Below are 24,831 nucleotides of genomic sequence, written 5' to 3'. Positions count from 1 at the left end.
AAAGAAGGGTTTATGAGCAAATTGCTCGTCCTTGCATTTCTTCTATGTTTCTCTTTCTTGGTCATTAAGCAACCAAAGGCAATTGAGTTTCTTCCTCGCAAAAAGCTATAGAAAATTGTAACGCTTATACCCCCAATGAGGGAGCAAAACTGAGAAGATCATTATATTGCTTGTGTTTGAAGATTTAAGAAAATATCAACTAATACGAACGTCCCACCGCGACTACATTTAAAAGGAAATAAATTTTCCATTTCTCTATATATGCGTAGTACAATATATACCCTAACTTCAATGAATCATAGTCACTTAAGATCGTAACTAGTCAAAAACTTTCTCAGTTTTTGCTTAGTATGTACAAAATATTCAAGTTATAAAAGAAATATATAGATACAAAGTCTAGTAAGGTTTTAATTACTTCGTACAGATCATTATGGTCTCAACAAGTTGTCTAGCAGGCTGCAGATGGGTGAGTGAAGGAACTGAAGAAGTGAGATTTCTTCCCCATCGTAAAAGGGCTCGACGTCGAAGGGGCTTCACCCCATTGTCGACCCTTTCACAAGAAGGGCACAAGGTGAGGGTGGCTGCCGGCAGATGCATATAATACGATGCTGTTAGTTTCAATGATTTAAGCTCTTGCAGTTCCTTGTGAAGCCTCTTGTTCTCTTCTTTTAGTGTTTCACAGCATTTCTTCAATAACTCACAATCCACTTCAGTCTGTTTCAGCTTTGTCCTATATACAATTAGGCAAAAAAGTTTTACCAAAAAAAAATTATGATAAGATCTAATGTCTATTAATTAATTATATATGGTAAGTAAAGAAACCTGGCTCTTCTATTCTGGAACCATACTTCCACTTGGCGTGGCCTTAGATTCAGCTGTTCGGCTAAAGCTTGCTTTTGTTTCTGTTTAACATAAGAAAGGATAATGGTATCAAATAAGACAACACAAGTCATATATGCAAATATATAAGTTTTATAACGAGTAAGCGGTGGTTTACTGGGTTTAGAGTGCTGTGTTCTTTGAAGCTGTCTTCTAAAACGCCGGATTGTTCTTTGGTGAGCCTAAGTTTCTTTCTGGGGCTGCCCTCTTCATCTTCATCACTGACCCTCGAACAAACCCTCTCCAACTCCACCTCTTCACCACCGAAATCCCTCTCCCTCTTAACGCTGGAGTTGGAAAACGAAGACACCGCACTGAGACTGAGGGAAGAGGCTTGACGTTGGTGCAAATCAATGGACTCGCCATGGCCATGCACGTCATGAGATGGGCCTAAGGAAAGAGATGGAAAAAGCTGATCGTGTTTGAGGAACGGTTTCTTCTTCTTTTGTTGGTGATGATCCGATTGGGAAATGTTTTCTTGCTTAACAAGGCAGCCTATGCCTAGACCAAGGCAAAGGCCAGTGTTGCAGATATCGTCGAGTCCCATTGCTTTTTCTTAAAAAAAGAAAAGAAAAAGAAGATTAAAACGTAGCTCAATATTGATAACTAGCAGAGAATCTTGATGTTAAGGAGGCCAAAAAAAAGGGGGTTTTTTAGAGAGAAATAGAGGGTGTGGTGGAGTGTTAATGGGGACAAATTATTAATGAAAAGGAAAAAGGAAAAAGGAAAAAGGAAATAATGAAAGGACTAACGAATCCGGTTGCGAAGTGATGAAAAATACCCCCCATCTCGGTTTTGTTTTCATAGGTTGACCATTCAGAGTCATGAATACAGTGTATAAAGTGCAATACAATGGATTGTATACGTGGAATCACATGGAAAGTGGGGATGTACACAACAGCACATAAAAGGAGAATGAAATTCCTCTTCTTCTTTTCAACTTTTCTTCTGCTTCTTTCACTTCAAACCCACACCTTTGCACACTTTAGATTTATTTTTATTACCTTTCTAACTGATTTTTGTATAAATTAAAACATAATAATCCTTGATTATAATAAAAATAAAAGTTAGGACCTTTTAAAAATAGATTATACAAGTTAACAGCCAAGGGGCGGTGATGAATTAAAGGGGTGAGATAGCTAAACAATTATTGTCAATTACAAACAATGATGTTGATATTAGTGAGAGATAAATGAGAGCAGACAACATTTCATCATGGGTTGAGTGTATACCTAGTCGCAGACCACCCAAATGTCCCCCACTATTTTATGCTTTTCTTCTTTAACAAGATAAATACACTCTTGTAAAACTTGCCCTAAATTCCTATAACCTTCCGGACGACATAAGCAGGCAAGTTGGGATTTATGTATAAGAAATGAACCAATAGACAAGCTTATGATTTTCTTGTAAAGTGGTCGGACTCCAACAAAGCTTTGCCGATGGGGAAAAACGAATCGAATGTTATAAAGGGGAAATTTAATGTTGTGGGTTTTGCTCATTTCTTTTCCCTACCAATTTAACAATTTCCTATCCTCTGTCAGCACAACAAATGGTTGATTTTGCTTCAGCAAAGAGGATTTTGATATTAAAAAGAAAAGAGTTGTTTAAAAAACGTGAGACTTGTTCAATTTTTGGTTAGTCAAAATGGAATCAATAAATTTTCGAGAAATGAAGGAATTCAAAATCGATTCTGAAAGAGAAAAAACAATTTTTTTTTATTTCCAAAACAGATAATAAATAACATTTTATGAATGCTTACGCAAGCACAACTTTAGTAAAACAATCTTAACTTACCTAAAAATTTTAAGATTTCAATGCACAATTAATGGAGTACTATTGACATTTTTAATTGGATTTATCCCACAAATGTCATCTATCGGGGGAAAGCCATTCTGCACCAGGTATAAAAGGCAAAGTCCAGGGCCTCTCTTCATCATATCATTCAACATTAATATTGTAGATACCAAATGTGAAAGATGATCCACTACTAGCACCCATTCTTGAGTTTCCAACTAATTCATATAGTTTTATTTTCAAGACTACACATGATTATATTAACATTAATATCCTTTTAGATAAAGAGGAGATGCAAGGATTAATATGATTTTTTTATGCCATTCGGTCTTGAATCTTTTCACCAAGTGGTTTAGGCACAAAAAAAAAAAAGGGTGGATAGGCACTAAGCTATATATTAAAGGGTTTTCCCCAAACCCATTAATATGAATTTTGCCCAACTTCAAATCCTCCCCTTTTGAATTACAATGTTTTTAATTAATATATTTAAACATAAAAACAAATAATAGAGATACATGGATTCGAGATTTGTTGAGCCGTGATTGGGATATCAACTTAAAACATGTGCATCAAGAATGTAATTTTTTTAGCAAAGGCTACAGAAAGAATGTGCATTGACATTCATTGTTGGTCTCAACCCCCTGATTTTGCTCTGAATGCACTGCATGAAGATTTTAACAATTTATCTACTACTAGACTAATTGCTATGTAGTAGTCTCTACTACTCTTTTTTAAACCAAAAAAAAAAGGAGGTACATAAAATTTAAAGTAAATATATATTTATGAATGAGTTGGTGCCATTTATTAATCGAATCTCAACATTTCAAAAAACTACTAAATATTTAATATTTTATAAAATAATAAATACACATTAGAGTTTTTAATATAATTTTTTTAAAAAAAGAAAAACTATTATATGAAAATATTTGAACGGAAGAAATATAATCATTTTAATATATTTATTATATAAATAATTATTTTCACTGAATTTAAATCATATTTGTGGTATATATGACAAACAAATACAAAATCTTATATATGGGTGATGGGAAAAAGGATATAAGCATAAGAATGGTAGGGTTAGTCCACCGACGAATCCATATGTGGAATGCATCCATTACTTTGTGGGGTCGGGAGAAAGTTTTTGATTGATGAGACATCTAATCGTCGAATATATTTTATAAAGTGAATAAGGGGAAAGTTATAGAAATAGTTGTGGAGACATGGACCTCATTGGTGTATATGCTAATTAGGTCATGAAAAAGCATTTTAGCAAGCATTAAGATAAAAGGCGTTTATCCAAGCCTTCGTAACCAAGTTTCTATCTTACTCACTTAGGCTTCCTTTGGATTGAGGTTTAAAGGCAGTGAGGTGTGTTTACATGGAAAATATGGTGCCAAACTCACTGCTGTGTTATTTAGTTTAGACTGTCAGTGCAGTGAGGTTTCTTTTCCACCACGCTGGTCAGCTGATTTTCAGCTGGAGAAATCAGCAGCAGTGGAAGGCTAAGCTGAGCTGTTGACACTGTAGCAAACAAAATTAACCTTATTATCATTTCCAATAGGGATAAAACATGACAAGGAATATTATTTAGTTGTAGGAAGGACCATAAAACCACCTGCAAGAACTTGATGATGTTGCTAGCACCAAAGACAAGATGAGCAATGGCGAACTTGGCTGGTTCAGTAGGAGGAAAATAAGGTGCCAACACACATTTGTCAGCACACCTTCTCCTCAAAATTTTGCAAGCGGCACATGGGCTAATAACCACCAGTGGCAGCGACAACGGTGGAGAAGGTGGTGAGTTCGAAGAGATCGAAGAATTGGGAGAAAGGGATGGAGAAGAAGAAGTAGGAGTTGGAATTGGTTCACTGTATTCCATATCTTGCAAAATGAGTTTTTAGGGTAAATACATTCAAGGCCACTAAACTATTATTAAATTTACGTTTTGGTCACTCAATTTCAAAAAGTTATAAAAATAATTATTAAGTTATTTGAATTATAACAAAATTCACATATTTTAATAATTTTAAAAAAAGTAAAATAATTTAAAAAACTTCTATTATATATCAATTCTAATATGATGTCTTTAATAGTCATTTTTTATTCTCACCTCACCGCTACAGCTGCGTTTGAATCCAAACACACACTCCACCATTGTTTCTAATCTGACCGCTACAGTATCCAATCTCACCGCTACAGTAACTAATCTCACCGCCACCGCTGTTTTTAACCTCACCGGAGGTAAACACACCGCCCATCCAAACTAGCCCTTAGACATCTACGTTTCATATATCCAATCTGATTTAGTTTTCGCCTTAATTTTATTTAAATAATAAAAAATTAAATTTAAAATTAATTATAAAAGTATTTGAATAGTAAAATCGAATTTTTGGACAGGCCGAGTCAATCTAAAAATAGGCTCGAGTACTGTTTTGAGAGTATTTTAAAATAATAAATGATTTCACAATTCGATTTGGACCATGTTGTGTTAAGTTTTATATATATTTTTTGTTTTTCCATTATTTAATAAGTTTTCAGTTTTAAAATTTTTTTTCTCTTGTAGCACATTTTTTAGTCTTACTTATGCATGTAACATTAGTTTTACAAATGATTTTAGGGATGGTTTTGTTGTCGTCTTCTCTAGTTTGGTGAATGCTCTATTCTTTTTTCGATTTTTTGCTCGCAGCTTTGGACCATCCGGGGTTAATTTTATTATTGTATTAAGTGCTTGCAATCACTCCAGATATGTGGTACTTGAGTTGTGACAAAGCCAATTATCAATGTGTCATGATGTTCTGTTGATGTTAAGACTAAAGACTTTGTTGTGTTGATGGAGCTTGTTCTTCACCATCTACGATGAGTGTTTATTATTTTTTTTCCTGAATTGTATGGTTCCATTCATTGAATGAATTAATAAATTTACATTTATATAAAAAAAAGAAGAAGCTTGAGCATAAAAAAGTTTATAGAATCGAATCTCAATCTGACCTTTACTGAATGTGAATAGAAATGGATGAACTATTGACTTTGAAACAGTGGAAGAATATGGTATGAAATTTTATTAATTTTTTAAAATTAAACTTGGTACCAGGATTGAAATTAGATTCACAAGTGTGCGGATAATTACTTTTGGGGTTAATTGCATCTAATGTTTTTAATTCATATTTTAAATTAGTTTTTAGTTGAGTTCTTAAAATATTGTTTATCATATCAATTAGATCATTTTATTGGCTTAGTTGTCTATTTAGATATTGAATCATATGAATAATTTAATTTGATATATTAAAAAAAGAGAGTGTCAATAAAATTTAGGATAACTATCTTTTTTTAATTCGTTAGATCCAAGTTGTTCATGTAAATAATTTATAAGTAGTTATAATTTTATTTATATATTTTAAATATACTCCATGTTATATGTGAATTAACATTAAAACTTGAGCCAATAATTAAATTACCAAAAACACAATTAATATGATAAAAATTAAATAATATATAATTTGAGAATATTTGATGTAATTAACCCATATTTTCCATCAACCATTTTAATCTGAAAGACAAATGGGAAAACGTAGCTTAAAACCAAAGGATCCTCGTTCTTGGTTCACACATGACAGAAAAATACAAATAGGATAGTTTTGAAATGGGGAATCCAGGTGGCGAGAGGAGAGGAATGACAAGTAGGACTGGCGGCTAGAAGTGATTTGGCAAAGATGGGGATGGAGCATTCGATTCTAAAAGGATATCATGATTTGTGGGAACCAAAAAGGAGTAGCTAAGCTATAGCTATTAGGTAGGCAAATGATAGAAGGGGCCAAGGGGGTGGTGGTGTTGGAGATAAGGTTTCAAAAATGTGTTCCGCGCTATCAGGCTTAGCCCACCAGTGATAACCAGGCGTTGTGCTCTTTGCTTGGCTTTTCCAATTTCTACTCCCCTCTTTTCTTTTCTCTTTTTCTTTCATCATTCATTCCCATACCATACCAACCGTCCATATCAAGGAACTCATCAATTTTGTCTGCTTTTCCACTACAACTTGCCCTTTATTGATTGCAATCTACGTTATCACTACCTACACTGCACTTTAACCATTATTATTATTAGGATTATCTACAAGGACCTCTATATAAAGTTGTATAATGTTTAGGAAAAAATTTTGGTCTAATTATAAGGAGACCTCAAACTTTAGTTAAAAGTCAACAAAAAATGTCATGTATTAATTATTCAATGTGTCAAGTCAACAATTAGTTAAAAGAAAACATAAATTTTAATAGTAATGGCTAACTCGTATAATTATCTTATTTAAAATGATTAAATTAAAATTTTTTTTTAAAGTGATCGATAAATCCTATCTTAAAATGATGATAGATGTAATTTACCCTTATTATTGGCATCTAAGCCTTTTCATTTATATTAAAAAAAGTCCTCAACATTGATCGTTGAAAGCACGACACCAGTGGAGCAGATTCTTTTTATGTTAAACATTTGCCCACCCATTAGTGACAATAAAGAAACTTATGGTTTCTGGTGTTGAGATGATCGCAAGAAACTTAAGCGTGTTGGTATATATTTTTTGAGGGGTAACGTGGCCTGTGATGTCATAAGAGTTCGATGAGAGGTATTTATGGGACAACGGGACAAAGAGAAGCCTACTCAGTGCAACATAAGCATATATATAATCCTTATGGACTTCCATTAGATGAGAGCATGATCAAGGCACCGACTTTCCTAAAAGCAGATGGTTGGCCTACCCCACTTCCCTTGCCTTGGATCTCTTGTTTACTCTTTTTCCTTTTCTATATTTGTGGCAGTTGATTTTCAAGTTTGGCCAACAACATGCTTGTGTTTCAAATGGGAGGTGATAATCACCTCATCACAGCCTCTGCTCCTGAAGGGCACACCATTGGGACCTTGTCATGGAGTATTGGGTTATTATTACACAAGAAAGGAGCTTTAGGGTACTTTTTGGAGCTATATTTGAACTACCGGAAGAGGAGTATTCAAACATGTTATCGACTCCAAAAGGCATGGTAAAAAAGATGAAGGCAAGGAAGCAATCAGGTTCAAAGGGAGTAAAATTATTGGATGGTGGCCCCAATAGATTGGAGAAAGAACATTGTGTTCCATATGGGGTTGTCCGGCGCAAGAAGGAAATATTCTGCCTTTGCTTCTTCCTGTGTTTTATGCATTAAATTTTGTAGAAGGAAGTACGAGACAAAATTTGATTGACACGAGCTCTGAAAAAGGGAGCGGTTTGTCGGTGCTCGCAAAGTGAGAAAAGCTTTGAAGGCCTGAAACGAAGCCCATTATATGCTAGTGAAGAAAAAGAGCAAGCCCAAGTTTATCAACAGCCTTGACATGAATCTATTCTGATTATTGCTGTCATATCGGTGTGGTTTACAATTGTTCCAGGCTTGTTTTTTCTTTGGCTTATGTAAATAATTATGAATAACAAAAATTCTTCGGTCTCTCTTAATTTTAAAATCGAGTAAATTAGTCTTTCTCAAATAAGTTAGAGAAATTAATCTTTGTCAATTTTAAAAGTGAACAACTAAAATATTTAATTATGACATTAATGTTTTTCACTAATTGTACATGATTTTGATTGATATAATAATAAATTTAGCCATTAAAATTTACACATTTTGTCGATTTGGTCCTAATTTAATAAATTTATCTCGGAATATTTGTGTAAATGTTGAGGCTGAATTTGTTGAAACTTTTAGAATTAAGACCAAAATAACAAAATATATAAACATCGAAAGCTAAATTTGTTATTATAACAATCAAAATTATGTAAAATTGACGGAAGACATTAACACCATGATTAATTGTCTTTAGTTGCTCACTTTCAAAATTGACAAGGATTAAATTGTTTCAAGTTTTTTTAGAGGATCAACTTGCTCAATTTTGAAATAGAGAGAAATTGGAGAGGTCTTTTTACCAAAAAAGTTTTAGTTCAATTGAATCCGGTCTAATCACAATTGGTTATATGAATTCTAAAGATGGATTTCACCAGCGGGATTAGGGGTGTAATCGAGCTAAGTCGAATTCGAATATTGTCCAGCTTGAGCTTGAACTCATGCTCAACTCGAAATTTGGAGTTTGATCAAATATCTATTTTTAAACTCAAGTTCGACTCAAGCTATAATTGAGCTACTCGAGCATTGATTTTATTTAAGCTCATTTACCCATTTTCATACTCAAAATTTGAGCTCGAACTTAGGATTAATAATATCAAGGATAATAATACAACTTAAAAATATAAAAACATGTTACTAAGCTCGAGCTATTTGCTTGGTCAATAAATACTGTTTTTTGAATTGAACTCAAAAATCTTGCTTGACCAGTATGCTAACTTTTTCTTTTTTCTGAAGTAAACTTAATAATTAAATGTGGGTTGAGCCCATTATCACCAATTCAGCCCAATAATGTAGCGACTGATAAATTTCAATCATGGTTACGATGTTCTCCTAAAGATTCAAGGTATTATTCTTGTTGACGACTCGTCATTTTCATGAATGAAAAGAGGAGGAAGGGGTCAACGCGAACTGGATGCTAAATTATGGAAATAGTACATATATTTTTTAGTAAACTACATAATTGATTGTCCAATTTTAATAAAATTTCATTTTAAGCCCCCAAATATGTTCATTTTTATCGTTCTCGTTAAAATAGGTAATGGAAAACCCACGTAGACTTTGTTGTAAATTTAGATTTTCCACCTACTAAGTCATTATTATACAATAATTATAATTTTAGCCACTACATTCTTTTATTTATAACTTATAAATTTTCCTTGCTTATTCTAATGCTTCCCTGGTGCACTTCTGTTTCTCTTGTTTAGGTACAATCTAAACCATCCTAGTGCGAACAATGTTGAAGCCAATAAATACTATTTTCAGGAATACAGCGGCTTTATGGCAGAAGGAGTACTGCAATAAATAAATAGTAAAATAAAAAAAAAATTGGGTTGAAGCTTAGAACAAGTCCTTAACATGCAATTGATCCATGGTTTACTATGTAATTTTACCATTAAGAAAATGAATTAGTGGAGATAGCTGATCTCCTCCCTTGAATTCTACTAACAGATTTATGATCGCATCTTAGCCATTGATTTTTATTTTGTTAATTAAGTCAACTACCATTATTATACAATAGTGGGAGAGAGAAGATTAAAACATATCTTCATCTCTTTCATTTCTCCACCGATTAGCTAAGTAAGGAGGAAGCAAACTTTGTTTCTTTTCTTCTCAAGTTGTCGTCTCTCCCACTTGCCATGTAAGTCTGAATTTGTTTAGTTTTTATATAAATTTCTAATATATATGAATCATGGTAAATAAACCCCATGTATAGGATTTGAGGATTCAAGAGAGTTAATTAAATTATCCTTATTGAATGCTTAAAGAAAATTTGGATGCATGTTAAAGCTTAAGCTCATGCATGACTGAGATGAATTTATTTATATAATTACATGATAAAAACATAGCAGAAGGTAGCAATTTAATCTTGAATTAAGCTTGAATTATTTTATAAATTGTGTACTGTTTAAGGACTTATTTGTAAAGGGTAGAAACTTTGAGGTTAAATGATAGCTAATAGTATCATGAGGTCCCTGTACTATAGTTATGAAGTTAATTTTAAATTCAATCAAGTAGATCACGACGTACGAGCATTTTAGACATTAGGAATTCAAATGACTAAATTGTAATAAATGCATTCATGTTTAAATTACAGCAAATTATGTTTGAATCGTGTGATTAATGAATTTTTGTATTCAGGTTTACTTTCATAGCTAAAGACGATGTAGGACCGTTTCGAGACAAAGTGAAAACCATATAAACTTTCGATAATGGATCCGATTGGTGATATTTGCAATATGAGATAACCATTCGAAATTGTGTTTGCTATGTATATAAATTGTTGAGACTTTATATTATGATGATATGTGTTACAAATGTGATTATGATGTTAATGCATTGTTAAACGATGTTAGACGTAGTTTAGGTATAGTTGGCATGTCATAGTGTCATCGATATAATGATTTACTAGCTACCGTTGTTGGGCAATATGGGATGATAGAATGAACAGTACAGACAAATAGTAAAAGTCATCGTTGCCAAGGTGTAACAATCTGTTTTTCAGTGGTGTCGAAACAGTAGTTTCGAGACCACAAATTCTGATGTGTCAGTTTGTAAATATTGATTATTTAATATTTACGAGGTCATTAGTGTCGTATTAAATTTTGGTTAAGATATTTAAATGTTTAGATAGTTAATTAAGTAAAAAGGATTAAATTGTAAAAGTTACAAAAGTAAGTCATTAATAGATTATGTGTTAAATGGATATTTAAACATGAAGTGAGGGTCTTACAAGGTAATTAAACCTTATTTGATGTTAGTGGATGGCAGGTAAATGGAAATGGATTTAAAAAAAATGTGATAATGACATTTTTGTAATTAAGTTAAAAATTAAAACAATAGAAAGCGTAAAATGGTGTCATCTTTTTCATTTCTTCTTTATGTTGGCCGAACCTCCATGGGAAGAATTGGGGAAGTTTTGGTTTGAGTTCTGCTTGCATGTAAGTGTTTTCTTGGTTCGTTTTTCATGAATTTTATATTTTTGTAATTGTTGTATTGATATCTAACTAGTTTAAGAACTAATTTGTATAACCGTTAAACGTTTAAAAAATTATTATTGATGTTTTGAGTATTTTTGATATTATGTGATTTTATTGAAAGCTTGATTGTTGGATGAGAATAAATTATAAAGAGATTTTTAGTAAATTTCATGTCTAGGGATTAAATTGAAAATAAATTTAAATAGATATGGTTTTTCTTGAAAAATTTAGAAATTAAGGGGATGTTTTAGACTGGTTTAAATTGGGTTCTTTGGGTTTAAAGTTTAATAATGTGAAATAAGCTTGTTTTCGTCTTAAAGACCAAATTGAATAAAATGTAAATGGTTGGGGTTTAATGTGCAAAATTGTAAATAGGAAGTTATATGTAATAAATTGAATAGTATATGAAATTGAGGCTAATAATTAAAATAAATTATATCATATATCAAGAACAAGTAGATAACCGAGAAAAAGGGAAATAGTCCCTGAATCTCTGCCATTAATGCAGTTTAGTCGTGGTAAGTTCGTTCGATTTATTTTGATATGAATTGCAATATAAATTGAATGATGTACTGAATGTTGAATGTTGAAATAAATGTTTTACTGTTAGTTTAATATGAATTGAGGTAATAAATTGCTTGGATCAGTGTTTTACAAAAACAACTTCTGAGCCAGGTGAACACAGGATAGAATAAGACTGGCATACTGTTCGGGATCAGTTTGAGATAAGATGACAATTTCTGTTTATTTCCTGTTCACTAAATATATCGAAGCCTAGCATTTGTTGCGAACTATAGTGTTATATTTACAGTGTTTCTAGCGTGTTACAAGGGGCGGATGTAAAGCCTTCAGGCTTAGCACTTGGTGCCGAGGCGTATTATAGGTGTAACATCCTCAAAATTTCCTTGGTCGTAAATAATATGATATAACATTTTTGTGAAATAAGGTATAAGATCAAAGAAAATAAAAGTTGCAAGACATCAAAAGAGAGTTAAATCAAGAAGCATGACATGATGTATAATTAATTTCTAGATAAAATAAGAAAATGATATAAAGATAATAAAAGAGAATATTGAGGAGTACTAAAAGTAATAATAATAATTAAGAAGTAGGTTTCAGTATATTGATTTAAAGTAAGGTCTAAATCATAAATATGTGAAAAGTTTTTGGCTCAAGTGTAAATATTCAAAATTTAAGGGATCAAAGTGTAAAAATAAGGAAGTTGAAGGACCAAAAGTGAAAATAATCCAATTTACTATGATATGGAATTGGCATGCAGGGACCAAATTGAATAGGTAAAGAATTATGAGGGACTAAATCGTAATTTTACCAAATTAAGTGATGATTGAAGGATGAAGTTTTAAAAGATCATAAAGGGCAAAATGGTCAATTAGAAAGAGAGAACTCTAGAATGCAATGATGATGCTGGAGATATTTTGATGATATTTTATAATTATTTAATTAGATAAATATTACTTTATTAATATTTTAATGATATATTTTATAAATATTTTATTATAAATAGTTAGTATAAAAGGAGAGGAAGATGAAAAAAGAAGAAGAAGAGAGGATCCTCCCATCTTTCCAACGTGAGTGAGGAGGAGAGAAGAAGAAAACTTTGTTGTCTTTACAATTTGGTCCTTCCACAAAAAAATCCACCATTTTCACCAAGAATTTCAAGAAATTTTCATAATCACCAAGAGAGAAAAGTGATAAGGAGACTATGGAGAACAATAAAATCACCTTGAATTCAAGAAAATGGAAGTTGGAAGAAATCGAAAATCAAGTTAAAGATTGAAATCAATAGGACAAGGTAAGAACATCAAGATTTCAATATATTTTTAAGTTTGATATTATTGAAAAAGCATGAAAATGATATTAAAGTAAAGTTTTCTTATATAAGGTTTTATGTTCTTGATATGTTAGTGAAGGGAAATAAGAGGAAGTGATGGGAAATATTGTAGAGAATGGAAATGAGGGTATTATAAACTTGGTTATCAACATTTTGCACTAAAACAAATTTGGACAGCTGTAGTAGTCTAACTTTGAAAATTCACCAAAAAATTATAGAATTTGAATTAGAGGTTTAATTAAAGTATGAAATTAAAGCCTATTGAGTCTAGTTTAAATAGAAGAAACGGTGTAAGCAAAAAAATTTCATATTATGAGATATATGAATTTTTGTGAGGCAATGTCAGATTGATTTTGGGGTTCCCCTGTTCTGACTTTGGAAAATCATCAAAAATTTTAAAAAATAATTATGGATTTAAATTTATATTTTTAAATTCCCAATGAGCCTATTTTCAAGAGAAACAAACGGAAACATCATCCAAACCCCTTACTAAGAGATAATTAATTTTTAGTAAAGAAAGGTCGAAGCTGTCAAATAGCAGAATAGGGACAAATTTGAAGAATTTATTGTACTTATTGGATAAGTCATAAATTCTGAAATTTTTATGGTAAAAATATATTTGAGTCTAGTTTCAAAAACATCAAGCGGATCTTAATTTCGAATTCTATAGCTCGAGATATAAATAATTTGGTGACTATGACTCAAGTGGACAGCTTTGATATGAACACATAAGTAAATAGTGAAATTATATATAATGTTACATATAAGCATGTTATATACTAAAAGTTAAAGATTCTAACAAATATACACATAAAGGATGTGGAATGGAGAGGAGGAGGACAAAAATATATGAATATATATATAGTAGATGAATTTGAAATGTTTTGAAATGGTTGTAGGTGATGGAATGATTGATACATATGAGTATGTTTAAACGAATTGATAACATAATAAGTGAATAATTGTTAATTGATGTGAATTATTTGTTAAAACTTTATGAAGAATTAAATTGATTGGCACAATTTAGAAATAAATATGAAATGTACATAAAGTGGGTAAACTAATTTTGCAAGTGCAAGTCCTCCAATGGTCTTATTTGTAAAATTTTAATATTTGTGTTAATTTTATAAACTTTGTTATATTTAATTGAATATCATGTTTTTATGAGGACTTGAGATTAGAAATATATGTAAGTGGATACTATGTAAAATGAAGTGGTGGTTATGACATCTAAATACGGTTCAGGTAATGTAAAATAAATAAATAAAAATAAAGCGTGGAACTTGTAGGAAATGGAGACGACGTCACGATGACAAGTTCGTCATGTCACGACGTGGAAACCCCCAACGTTGCAACGATAGTTCAAAAATCTTTATGAACTTTACAATTTGGCTTTTGATCAATTGTGGATGTTTTAATGAGGTCCTTCAACTCATAATTAGTTCTATCGTAAATTCAATTATTACTAAAATTAGTTAATGATCTACATTAATTAAATAATAAGATAAATTGATCTGAAATTTTCAGTAGTCGCTTCGGCAACGAATGTGACATCCTGATGCCTTGACTCGACAATCGGGTCGAGTATAGGGCTGTTACAATAGGAGGGATGTTAGCCTACGGGCTAGACCCTTGGTGCTGGTGTCGAGGCTTGTTATCGGTTGGATTGACTCGTTTGAATGTTTGGCGTGTTTCAGATGGATAACTGTGTACTCATATTCGTATATCATTCATCAGACAATGTTTCTTGTGTTAAATGTCTTGTTATTGAATTGTTGAATGATTATTCATGAATCTCCTGATAACATTGTGGCTTGATAGTGAATGATCCCGTACTTGTTTATGTATAAACACACATGTTGTGGATTGTGGTTGACAGGAGACTCTGACTTTTAATCTTGTTATTAAAATTGTTATATTTAATTCGATAAGCTTTATCGTTTTAACCGTTGAACTTACTAAGCTCTAGTGAAGCTTACTCGTGTTCTTTTTTGTTCCTTATAGATGACGTTTTGTGGAGTCGGGCAATCAGATCAACTTGAAGATCACACTATCCAAATACATTTTGGTAGATTTTGATATATTTATTTCGGGTTATATAGCATGATATAGGTGTTTTTGTATAAGTTTAGATACTTATTACAAATGTTATGTTTTAAGCTTGGTATAAGCTTACTTGTGTATGTGCCTTTAATCTTGGTGTGAATATGTTCATCTAAAGTTGTTTTGGTCATGTGATATAAACCTTATTTAAGTGTTTGAATCATAGTATGAATGAATGTGAATGATTAAGAAGAAATGATAAGTTTGGCATGAGTTTTATATATGAACTTATGAATTTGAATGCAAATTAGTTGATGTGTCAAGTGAATTGAGGTTGATAATTGAATTGTGGTGTCAATGAGGGCACATTGGTTATACACTTAGGTTGATTGTTTTGCCATGTTTTAGGCTTGTTTAAATGTGTTTTTAAAGTATGGAAATGGTCTATTTTGATTTGGCTTGGAACCTAAGTGTTGGATGAAAGTTTGCCTTGTTTTAGAAGGTTTTTAAATTGCACATAGCCTGGGCTATTCCATACGGCCATGTGTCTTATTAATTTTTAGGTGAAGGATTTTACACATGGTTACATTTAGTTACACGGCCTGCCCACACAGGCATGTGGGGAAGCCACACGGCCTGGGCTATTCCACATGGGTGTGTGACCCCTGTTTCCAAAATTTTCTAATTTTTGCATATTTTTTCTATTTTGATTCAAATTAGTTCCGGATTGTTCCCAAACTATTTTTAGGGCCAAAATTTTCTAATTTTTGCATATTTTTTCTATTTTGATTCAAATTAGTTTCGGATTGTTCCCAAACTATTTTTAGGGCCCTGTGAGCTCGATTTAAGGCCTTTAAGTGTATTTATACCATAAATTGATTTTTTTTGATATATGTTTATAAATTATTTGTTTAATTGTTCTGAAATGAAGTGAAATGTCTTGTTTTGTCTTGTAATACTCCGTAACCTTAATCCGATGATGGAGACAGGTTAGGGTTGTTACACAAGAAACCTGGGATGGTAAAATATACAAATTCTAAAGTCCTCATTGTTGGACAACCGAAGATGATCAAATAAAATAAATCTGAGTATCCATTCTAATGTTTATCGTCGAATAATAGGGGTGGGAATGAATAAACATTGAAATTGATATTAAAATGTGAAATGAATAAGAAAGTTATAAAATGTTACGATGAGTTAAAGTAGTATTTATCAAAGGAATTGATACTTGTTATATATACTTAGTTTATTCTTAATGCAATATGTTTGAATTTGAGTTATATTAGCACCACTGAGTATTGAGTACTCTGTGTACGATTATGTTTGTTTCCATATGCAGGTATCGAATGTGAGTAGACATAGATTATAATGGTCAAGCATCCAACTCAACAACTTAGCTCAAAATATTTCCTCTTTTGTATGTATAAATGTGTTTAAGTTGAAATGGCATGTACCTAGATTGTTTTGGGCATATTGCTTAAACGGTCATTTTAGTATATTTGGTATATTGGCCTATAAGGTCTTATAAGTTAAATTTAATTTAATCTTTAATTAGTAGATAAGTATGCTAGTTCTATAAGTTTGTTTATTTGAATTAGTTGGTTAAATGATGCTGCATTGATAGTTATAATTTGATGATGATTGGTTGTGTTTATATGTGTTTAATTAATGGTCTTAATTTGATGTAAAGTTTAGGAATGTTTAAGGTACCAGCATGAACATGTCTTGAGACTATAAGAACAAAATTTATCTTATATTTTAATCCATATGCTTAGTGTCTCGAGACTTGACAAGCTAATCTTGAGACAATCCTATTAAAGCCTCGAGACATGTTTTGAGACTCATTTGTTATATGGAAAAAACAATCATGAAAGACCAAGTAAAAAACCAACATTTAACTTGAGTTTTGTCCAAATATCTGTTGTAGGACAACTTGTTTAAACGATGAGTTGTTTAAACAAGATATTTGATCATGGGAGTGAAAGAAGCACTTGAGCAAGTTATCGGAACAAGTCCCAACAAAAATAAATGATGATATCAAACAAAGGACAAGGCTAAATGATTGAAACACTTTCTTAATAGAAACCAACTAAAGCAGGGATAAAGAAAGAAAGGAAAAAGTTGAAATGCGACTATGGATGGTTATTTAGCTTATTACTAGTCAAGTGTTGATTGGCTGTGTTTAGGTTTGTGGTTTTCTAGTAAAAAGATTGTCACATGATTGGTTTTAGTAGATGTTGAGATCTTGATTGAACCATAATTAGGGGAAGTATTTAATTAAAGATTTTATGGAGATACTAATAAATAGAAAAGAGTAAAGTTGTGGGAGGTAAACATTGTTCCATGTTTGGTTTGAGACTGTATTTTATTAGAGATGGATTTGCTTTTTATAAAATTAAAGGGTTGTTTGGTTGGGTGATTTGTAGTAGGAGTTTAATTATTATTATTTATTATAATAAATAGATTTTCTTTTTGTCCTTGTTCGATTGAGTGCCGACTCCAACTAATTTAGCTTATTCTTCTAATGGAGTGTGGTCCTTCGTTTTTATTTTGCAAGGGATATTGGGTAGGACTAGAGGTGATTATAGGCCGGGTCGGGTTGGGTTTGGATAAAATTTTAGGCTCGGGTCCAGTTCGACCCGAATGAAAATTGTTAAGCTCGAGCCCGTTCCGGCCCGGCCCATATTAAATATATATTTAATATATAATTCAGGTCGGGCCGAGTCGAGCCCGGGCCAAAAAAATTTTACTCGAGGCCTGACCTATTTTCTAAATGGGTTTTGTTTTTTTGCCCAAACTCATATTTCGGGCCTATATTTTTACTCAAACCCTCTCATTTTTTAGGCGGGTCGTCGGGTCGGGCCGGGTAACTCAACCCATGATCACCTCTAGGTAGGACCAAACTAGTTGAAGTCTTTTCCACTTCAAGTTATTATTTCATGTATTAGCGATGTATGATTTTATATATCAATTTTTTTTCTCGGTTTTGATAATGGAATCGAATATGATATAACAATCTCAAGTAATCTTAATTTTTATTTCTTATTATTAGAAAATGTTTATTGTTGAATGATACTTTAGAGATATCAACTTGGATTACAGTTTTAGATATCTATCGATATTCAATTAGTTTTTTCTTATAAATTTACATATTTTAAATTTATATTCTAAATTTATTATTCATTGCGAGGAGTAAATATGAATATCTTAGATATTCATTATCCGAATTCATGTTACTTATTTGGATAATGGATGAAAATTCGAATTCGAAACTACCTTAAATTTTGATTTTATATACATAAATAGGACTTTTAATGTATTTTGAATTTAAATTTATGCAAAATTAGATATCCAAAAAAATGAAAATTTCAAAATCAATTTTTTATAAATTTGAATATCCAACAAATAATAATATTTTATTTAAATTTAATTTTAAATAATAATACTCAAATAATTTACATTTAACAAACACATTCAAATAATTCAAAAAATGCAGCAATCATATTCATTATCATTCTTAGTACTAATGTGCTTTGTTTAAGTATAGTTATTTTAAATTTTAATTAAATTCATCTATATTTGAAAATAAATAAAATGTTTAAATTTGTTTAATTTCATATATTTTAAATTTTATTTAGTCTTTAGTAATTTTTTTATTAGAAATTAGCACATAAATCACTTTTATATTTTTTTTATAAGAGAAAGAGAGAATATTATTAATCAAATGTTTAATGAGAGACAATTCGATGCACGGTTATTGCATAAGTTTCATGCATCGTTGATAAATAATAACATGACACCTCACCATTTAATTAAAATAAAAAATAGTAAAAAAATCATAAATAAATATTAATGACTTTATTTAAACATAATTAAATAATAATTAATTAAAAATAAATGCTAAAACTTTGAAACACCTAAGAAAAATAAGAGTTAACAATATTTATTTATAATAATTACAATCAATATTTAAATTATTAATATTTATTTACATGCGCTTCAATAAATAAATTCTAAAAAAAACATGAATATAACATTTAAAAAAATAATATCCTGAGTCCAACTCGAGACGTAGCTTAGCAAAATTTCCCCTTTTTCTTTATTTGTCAGATTAGCTTAGAGAATTCCGTGTAAGAGCCAGTCACTTTAGATTTGGCGCTTTCTTCCTTTATTTTTCCAACTCCCAAAAACGTCTCTCCATTTTGCTTGAACCACTCGATTATCAAATTCCCTAGGTTCTTTTTTCTCATTCAAATCTTTATCCCTCACCTCTTCTACTCTGAAGTTTCCTAAAACAACCCAACTGGGTTTCCCCCCTTCTTCATCCAAAAAAACATGGTTCAAGGGAGTTCTTACATATGCAGCCTGGTTCAATCCTTACGGTCTGCTTCTTTTCCATCCAAGGTATGTTGCTTATATCCCCTTTGACTGCCTGTTGTTCTTATATATTCTACATTTTTTACTTACTGCTTTTGCTTGCATGATCAAAAAAGTTGTTTCTTTCATTTATAAAATTTCCTTTTCAGAGTATTTATCTGGTATTGTTCTGCTTTGTTCATTGCTGGATTTCAATTACTCTAATCTTTTTCTGTTTACTGGTTTTAACTCAGCGTTTTACAACATCTCTTGTTTTTTCTTTTTTACTTTGTTTGATCTTGTATTAATTATCCCAGGATATGCCTAAAGCTTTAATTATTGGCTTATTAATCCCAGATGATAAGTTGTCTAATTTAGACCTGTAATAACTGTACCATGCATATATATTCCGATGATTGAAATAGGGCAGCAATCAGAAGCTTAACTGTTTCTGAATACCACTTGTTTTCACTAATGATTCGAACATATAATGTTAGTCACTTGGTCTATGTTTTCTTGAGATGTAACTTCTCAAAGACAAGAATGAGATATCTCCAATGTATGTTTTGTATTACAGGTTTTTGTCCAAGCTAAGTAAGCTTTTTAAATAATGAAAACATAGGATTTAGGCTGAAGAAGTACAACTAATATGTTTCTTTTATACATGTCTATATATAGCTTGCAAATTACAGCGGCTATACATCTCGGGCAGCTTCTAATTCTCTCCGTCACCCATCCACTTACAGGTAACAAAGTTGAGCTAAAATATGATTTCAGCTTAACAAGTTCTTGTCAAATGTTCGGGTCGCAGTGTTTGGTTTTAGCTACAAAGTGCATGCTAACGTTGGTTTTCAAAGAGAGAAATTAAAAAAAAAAAAAAACACCCCAAACACGTGGGAAGTCGTGTTCATGAATGTTTTGGATAAGGGAATAAATTATTAAAATACTCAAACATTATGGTCATTGTTAACTTATTGTCGACTATACTGAATATTTTATTCCATTTCCTAATTTTTTTTCTATAAAAGTAATAAAATCCAATTTGAAAATAGTGAGGATGAGTACGCGGATGTGGATTGGGATAAACTTGGATTTGGTTTGACACCTACTGATTACATGTACGTTATGAGATGTTCCAAAGACGATAATTTTAAAGAAGGACGACTTAGTCGCTACGCCAATATCGAAATAAGCCCCTCCGCAGGCGTCTTAAATTATGGCCAGGCAAGCACTCCATTCCCCCTTATTTCGCCTAACATTTCATTGCAAGAAATAAAGAAAAACGTGGAGTTGACAACCAAACTGAAGAAATTTATGAAATATTTTTGACGTTGCTGACTTGGAGACAAGTGCATTTACCAAACATTTTCCATTATATTATTATTACTTTAATTTGGGACCTTTCGCACATGTTGAACACGTAAGATTGGAGACAAATCCAAATCTAAAGTCAAAAGAGTAAAGATTTGGACAAAGATGTTTTTTTTTTAAGGTTACCAAGTTTTCCCGTTATGTCAGATTCATAATAATCTAATTAATCCGGCTCTAAAAACTATATCCAGGGCATATATGAAGGCACGAAAGCAAACAGGACAGAAGATGGACGGATTCTTCTATTCCGTCCAGACCAAAACGCGACTCGAATGATGCATGGGGCTGAAAGAATGTGCATGCCTTCACCTTCCATTCAACAGTTTGTCGATGCAGTGAAAGAAACTGTGTTTGCTAACAAGCGTTGGGTAAATTTTAAAAAAAAAATCACATATCTGTACACAGTTTTCCCCGAAAATTATTAGATTTTCATTTTCTTTTTACAAATTGATGAATTGATTCCATGATTACGTGCAGATTCCTCCTCCAGGAAAAGGGTCATTGTATGTTAGGCCTCTTCTTGTGGGAACAGGTCCTATTTTAGGTTTGGCACCTGCCCCTGAATATACATTCCTCGTTTATGCTTCTCCTGTCCGTAACTATTTCAAGGTGGATTTCAAAATTTTTTTCCCAAGCTTTGGATTTCCATAAAAGCTGCTTGTTTATGTTCTGATTATCCTGGATTCAGGAGGGTACTGCACCTCTGAACTTATATATTGATGAAGAATTTGTTCGGGCTTCTCCTGGAGGAGCAGGAGGAGTCAAGACAATCACGAACTATGCTCCAGTACGCAACATAATAACATTTCAATGTTTCAATATTGAATTTTTTATTTTGTATTGTCTATATTCTTATTAAGTTGTACTAGATGAAGGGTAGGTAATAAATTTTTTTAATGCCATTGTTACAGGTTCTGAAAGCAATAGCCAGAGCAAAAGACAGAGGATTTTCCGATGTCCTATACCTTGATGCCGTGAATAGGAAATATCTGGAGGAGGTCTCATCTTGTAATATTTTTATTGTGAAGGTATTGTTGGATATTGATTTCAGGCTAATTACCGGTTATCACTTTTTTGTCAGGCTAAACTTATAACTAAAGAGCCGCGTTGGACCATTTACAGGGAAATCGTATCTCAACTCCTGCTATAAGTGGAACTATCCTTCAAGGGATAACTCGAAAAAGCATCCTTGAGATTGCTAGGGATCATGGTTACCAGGTGACTATCAATACTGCAAATAAGACAAGGACAGGTTTTAATGCAATAACTAAATCACTAATGTGTTATATAGGTTGAAGAACGGGCAATTCCAGTGGATGACCTGGGTGATGCTGATGAAGTTTTTTGCACTGGAACTGCTGTTGGAGTTGCTCCTGTAGGTAGCATTACACATCGGAACAGAAGGTAACTGATAGGATTAGAAAAAGGAAGGCTGGAAGTCGGTGTTGTTAATCTATTTAAACCGTGTGTATTTGCAGAATTGAATTCAAAACAGAGAGCAGCTTGGTCTGGAAAGAACTGTACACAACTCTGGTGGGACTGCAAACTGGTCGCATTGAGGATAAGAAAGGATGGACGGTGGAGATCCATTAAGCACTCTAAGGATTATATAACTTCTTGAATTGTATATGAACGGGGAATAGGGATTTGGTCTTTTTTTAAACTGGCACTAAGAAAACTGGTTTGGATTTCAAATATGTACTTAGTAATTTGCATATGAATAAAATGGAAAATATAATAATAGCATCTATTTGAGATATTTACCTTAATAACTTGATAAACCCCAATGAAGCTCAGGGATGTGCTTGGGCCTTTTCAAGTAGGCTGATCTTGCTACATACAGTAACAATTTCTATGAGTTGGGCTCAAACAAGATCTTCCTTATTATATTATCCAGCCATTTAATCTTTTATTTAAACCTAGCTATCCTTTAAAATGTCTGTTTGGATAGAGAATAAAAGTGTAATTATAAAAAATTAAAATTCCCTCAACCTGTTGGTTAATAGAGTGTAATTATATCGTAATTTTCTATTTCATGTTTAGTAGTACAAATTGTAGTTACACAGTTACGTAAGTTGTATTTTTAAAAAATAGTAGTATGATAAAAAATAATTTCTAAACAAGTAACAAAAATTAAAATCAAATCGTCATTTGTATTATGTCAGTATAAAAAGTAGTTGATAATACAATTATTAATAAATATAGCAAGAAAAACAAATATCATATAGAATTTTATCTAATTGCTCTATTGCATTTTTGTTGGGCTATTCCCTCTTCAATATTTTGAATATATGCTCTTTATTATCATCTGAACTTAAATATGCATTATCAAAACTATCAAGATTTCTTTTTTCTATGTATTATTCGAAGTTCTTTGAAGTGTGGATCATCTAAATTCCACCTATAATTGATATTATGAAATATGCAACATATTAGTATGATCCAACCTTTTCTTTTAATGCTATATTAATGTGATGTTAATATGGAAAATATATTTTTAAAATAACAAATATCTTCTCAACCAAATTTTGAAGCCTTGAATATATTATATTAAAGAGTTTGTGAACTATTTATGGTGCTTCTGTCAAATAGTATCATACACTCGATATAATGCTAGAAAATCTTTTTTATTTGCATAACTAACATCGATCTAATAATATTTGGGTTCACAGTCCAACTAACATATAACTTTAATTTTAAAAATTTATGTAAACTTAATTTGGAGAAAGACTTATGATAGGTTATATCATTTTTATAAAGCTTAAATTAAGTAAAAAAATAATATAAAATTTATAATATATAAATTTTATAAAAAATATTATAAATTGTCCAAAACTTTCGTAACACTATTTATAAATAATATAAATTTTTTTTGTCATAACTTCATAAAATTATTTTTTTAAATAAGCTATGATAAAAAAATAATATAACATTTAATGAATAAGTATATTATTTTTTTATAATATATAGCATGAACACATAAATAAGTTATATTCATACTTCTTGTCTATAACCTTTTATAAATAAATATATTATAACACTTTTATAACATGTAAACTATTTTTTATAATAAAAATTTTGGCCATAACTTTAAAAAAATTATGATTTAAACAATATAATTTTTTATAACTTTATAAAATATACAAATTATTTTTATAATATAGTTTTTTAGTATTTAAAATATAAGAAATATTTTGTTATAACCATCTCAAATGCTCATACATGTTCATGATTATAATATAATTTTATAATTTGTATAAAATTAATTTTTAAAATTGAATTTAGGTGCAATTACCTGTGTAATTACTCAAATTTAGGAATTAGAAAGTATAATTAGGGTGCTTCAATTACACCCAATTCAATGGAACCTATTAATTATCATGATTACCCAAACATGTCACTCTCTTGGATTCTCAAGCCAATAGGATTGTTCTTGCATATAATTGTTTTTAATTATACAATAGGATCCTATTGGTATGAGAATCCATGAGTTCCCCCCCAAATCGATTGCTTTGGAAGTCCTATAAGAGAATGTTGGTATTCAACATAAGATTCTTCATGGCTAATTGTATTTAGCTTCTTCATTCTCCAAAAACAAAACAAAACAATTACACCTAAATACAATTATATGTAACTTTCTAAACACTACCCTTGTCTAAACCTGCATGAATTTTGACTACTTTTCTTTAAGTATAAGATTTTAGAAAATTGAGTTAGATTTTATAAATGGGTATTGGGTTATTGCCTTATTGGATAAATCTCATAATTATATATGAATTTTAATTTAATGTGTAATTTAATATATTAATTTACATTTGGTGTAATTATACACATACAGTTTTATTTTTAAGTCAATTATACACATTTAAAGAAATATAAACACATCAATTTATTTTTATATTTGATAAATATAATTATT

General features: G+C 31.1%; 2 protein-coding genes and 1 long non-coding RNA gene across 4 annotated transcripts; 2 read left to right on the top strand and 1 right to left on the bottom strand.

Moving 5' to 3' along the window:
- Positions 1-223: 223 nt before the first annotated feature.
- On the bottom strand, positions 224-1,599 carry LOC107905174 (homeobox-leucine zipper protein HAT22). Its single transcript, XM_016831759.2, has 3 exons — positions 998-1,599; positions 823-902; positions 224-730 (listed from the first exon to the last, which is right to left on the bottom strand). Exons 1-3 carry the CDS (start codon positions 1,424-1,426, stop codon positions 412-414), a joined length of 828 nt encoding a protein of 275 aa, XP_016687248.2. The 5' UTR covers positions 1,427-1,599; the 3' UTR covers positions 224-411.
- Positions 1,600-9,860: 8,261 nt separating this feature from the next.
- Positions 9,861-11,456, top strand: LOC107903141 (uncharacterized). Its single transcript, XR_001685712.2, has 2 exons — positions 9,861-9,951; positions 10,452-11,456. It is a non-coding gene; the product is annotated as an uncharacterized lncRNA (long non-coding RNA).
- A 7,862-nt stretch (positions 11,457-19,318) lies between these two features.
- Positions 19,319-22,653, top strand: LOC107905173 (branched-chain-amino-acid aminotransferase 2, chloroplastic). 2 transcript variants are annotated; one of them, XM_016831758.2, is made up of 10 exons: positions 19,319-19,589; positions 20,220-20,287; positions 20,594-20,765; positions 21,104-21,280; positions 21,390-21,521; positions 21,601-21,699; positions 21,824-21,940; positions 22,035-22,130; positions 22,204-22,316; positions 22,391-22,653. In XM_016831758.2, the coding sequence occupies exons 1-10, from the start codon at positions 19,521-19,523 to the stop codon at positions 22,503-22,505; spliced, it is 1,158 nt and encodes a 385-aa protein (XP_016687247.1). In that variant the 5' UTR covers positions 19,319-19,520; the 3' UTR covers positions 22,506-22,653. The 2 variants fall into 2 exon arrangements, with proteins under 2 accessions (XP_016687247.1, XP_016687246.1); XM_016831757.2 differs by having other exon boundaries at positions 20,570-20,765.
- Positions 22,654-24,831: the final 2,178 nt, after the last annotated feature.

The sequence above is a fragment of the Gossypium hirsutum genome, chromosome D05, assembly GCF_007990345.1.
Source record: "Gossypium hirsutum isolate 1008001.06 chromosome D05, Gossypium_hirsutum_v2.1, whole genome shotgun sequence".
Classification (NCBI taxonomy): domain Eukaryota; kingdom Viridiplantae; phylum Streptophyta; class Magnoliopsida; order Malvales; family Malvaceae; genus Gossypium; species Gossypium hirsutum.
The sequence above is the reverse complement of the archived record's forward strand: the minus strand, read 5'-3'. Positions and strand labels throughout refer to the sequence as shown.

Bases quoted from the DNA above. Each gene is read 5' to 3' on its own strand.
- LOC107905173 (XM_016831757.2), top strand. From the start codon at position 19,521: ATGGTTCAAGGGAGTTCTTACATATGCAGCCTGGTTCAATCCTTACGG. The intron at 20,766-21,103 runs GCAAGCACTCCA...AACTATATCCAG, and splicing joins GCGTCTTAAATTATGGCCAG to GGCATATATGAAGGCACGAA. The intron at 21,941-22,034 runs GTATTGTTGGAT...GACCATTTACAG, and splicing joins GTAATATTTTTATTGTGAAG to GGAAATCGTATCTCAACTCC.
- LOC107905174 (XM_016831759.2), bottom strand. From the start codon at position 1,426: ATGGGACTCGACGATATCTGCAACACTGGCCTTTGCCTTGGTCTAGGC. The intron at 903-997 runs GTAAACCACCGC...TATGTTAAACAG, and splicing joins AACACAGCACTCTAAACCCA to AAACAAAAGCAAGCTTTAGC. The intron at 731-822 runs GTTTCTTTACTT...AATTGTATATAG, and splicing joins TTCCAGAATAGAAGAGCCAG to GACAAAGCTGAAACAGACTG.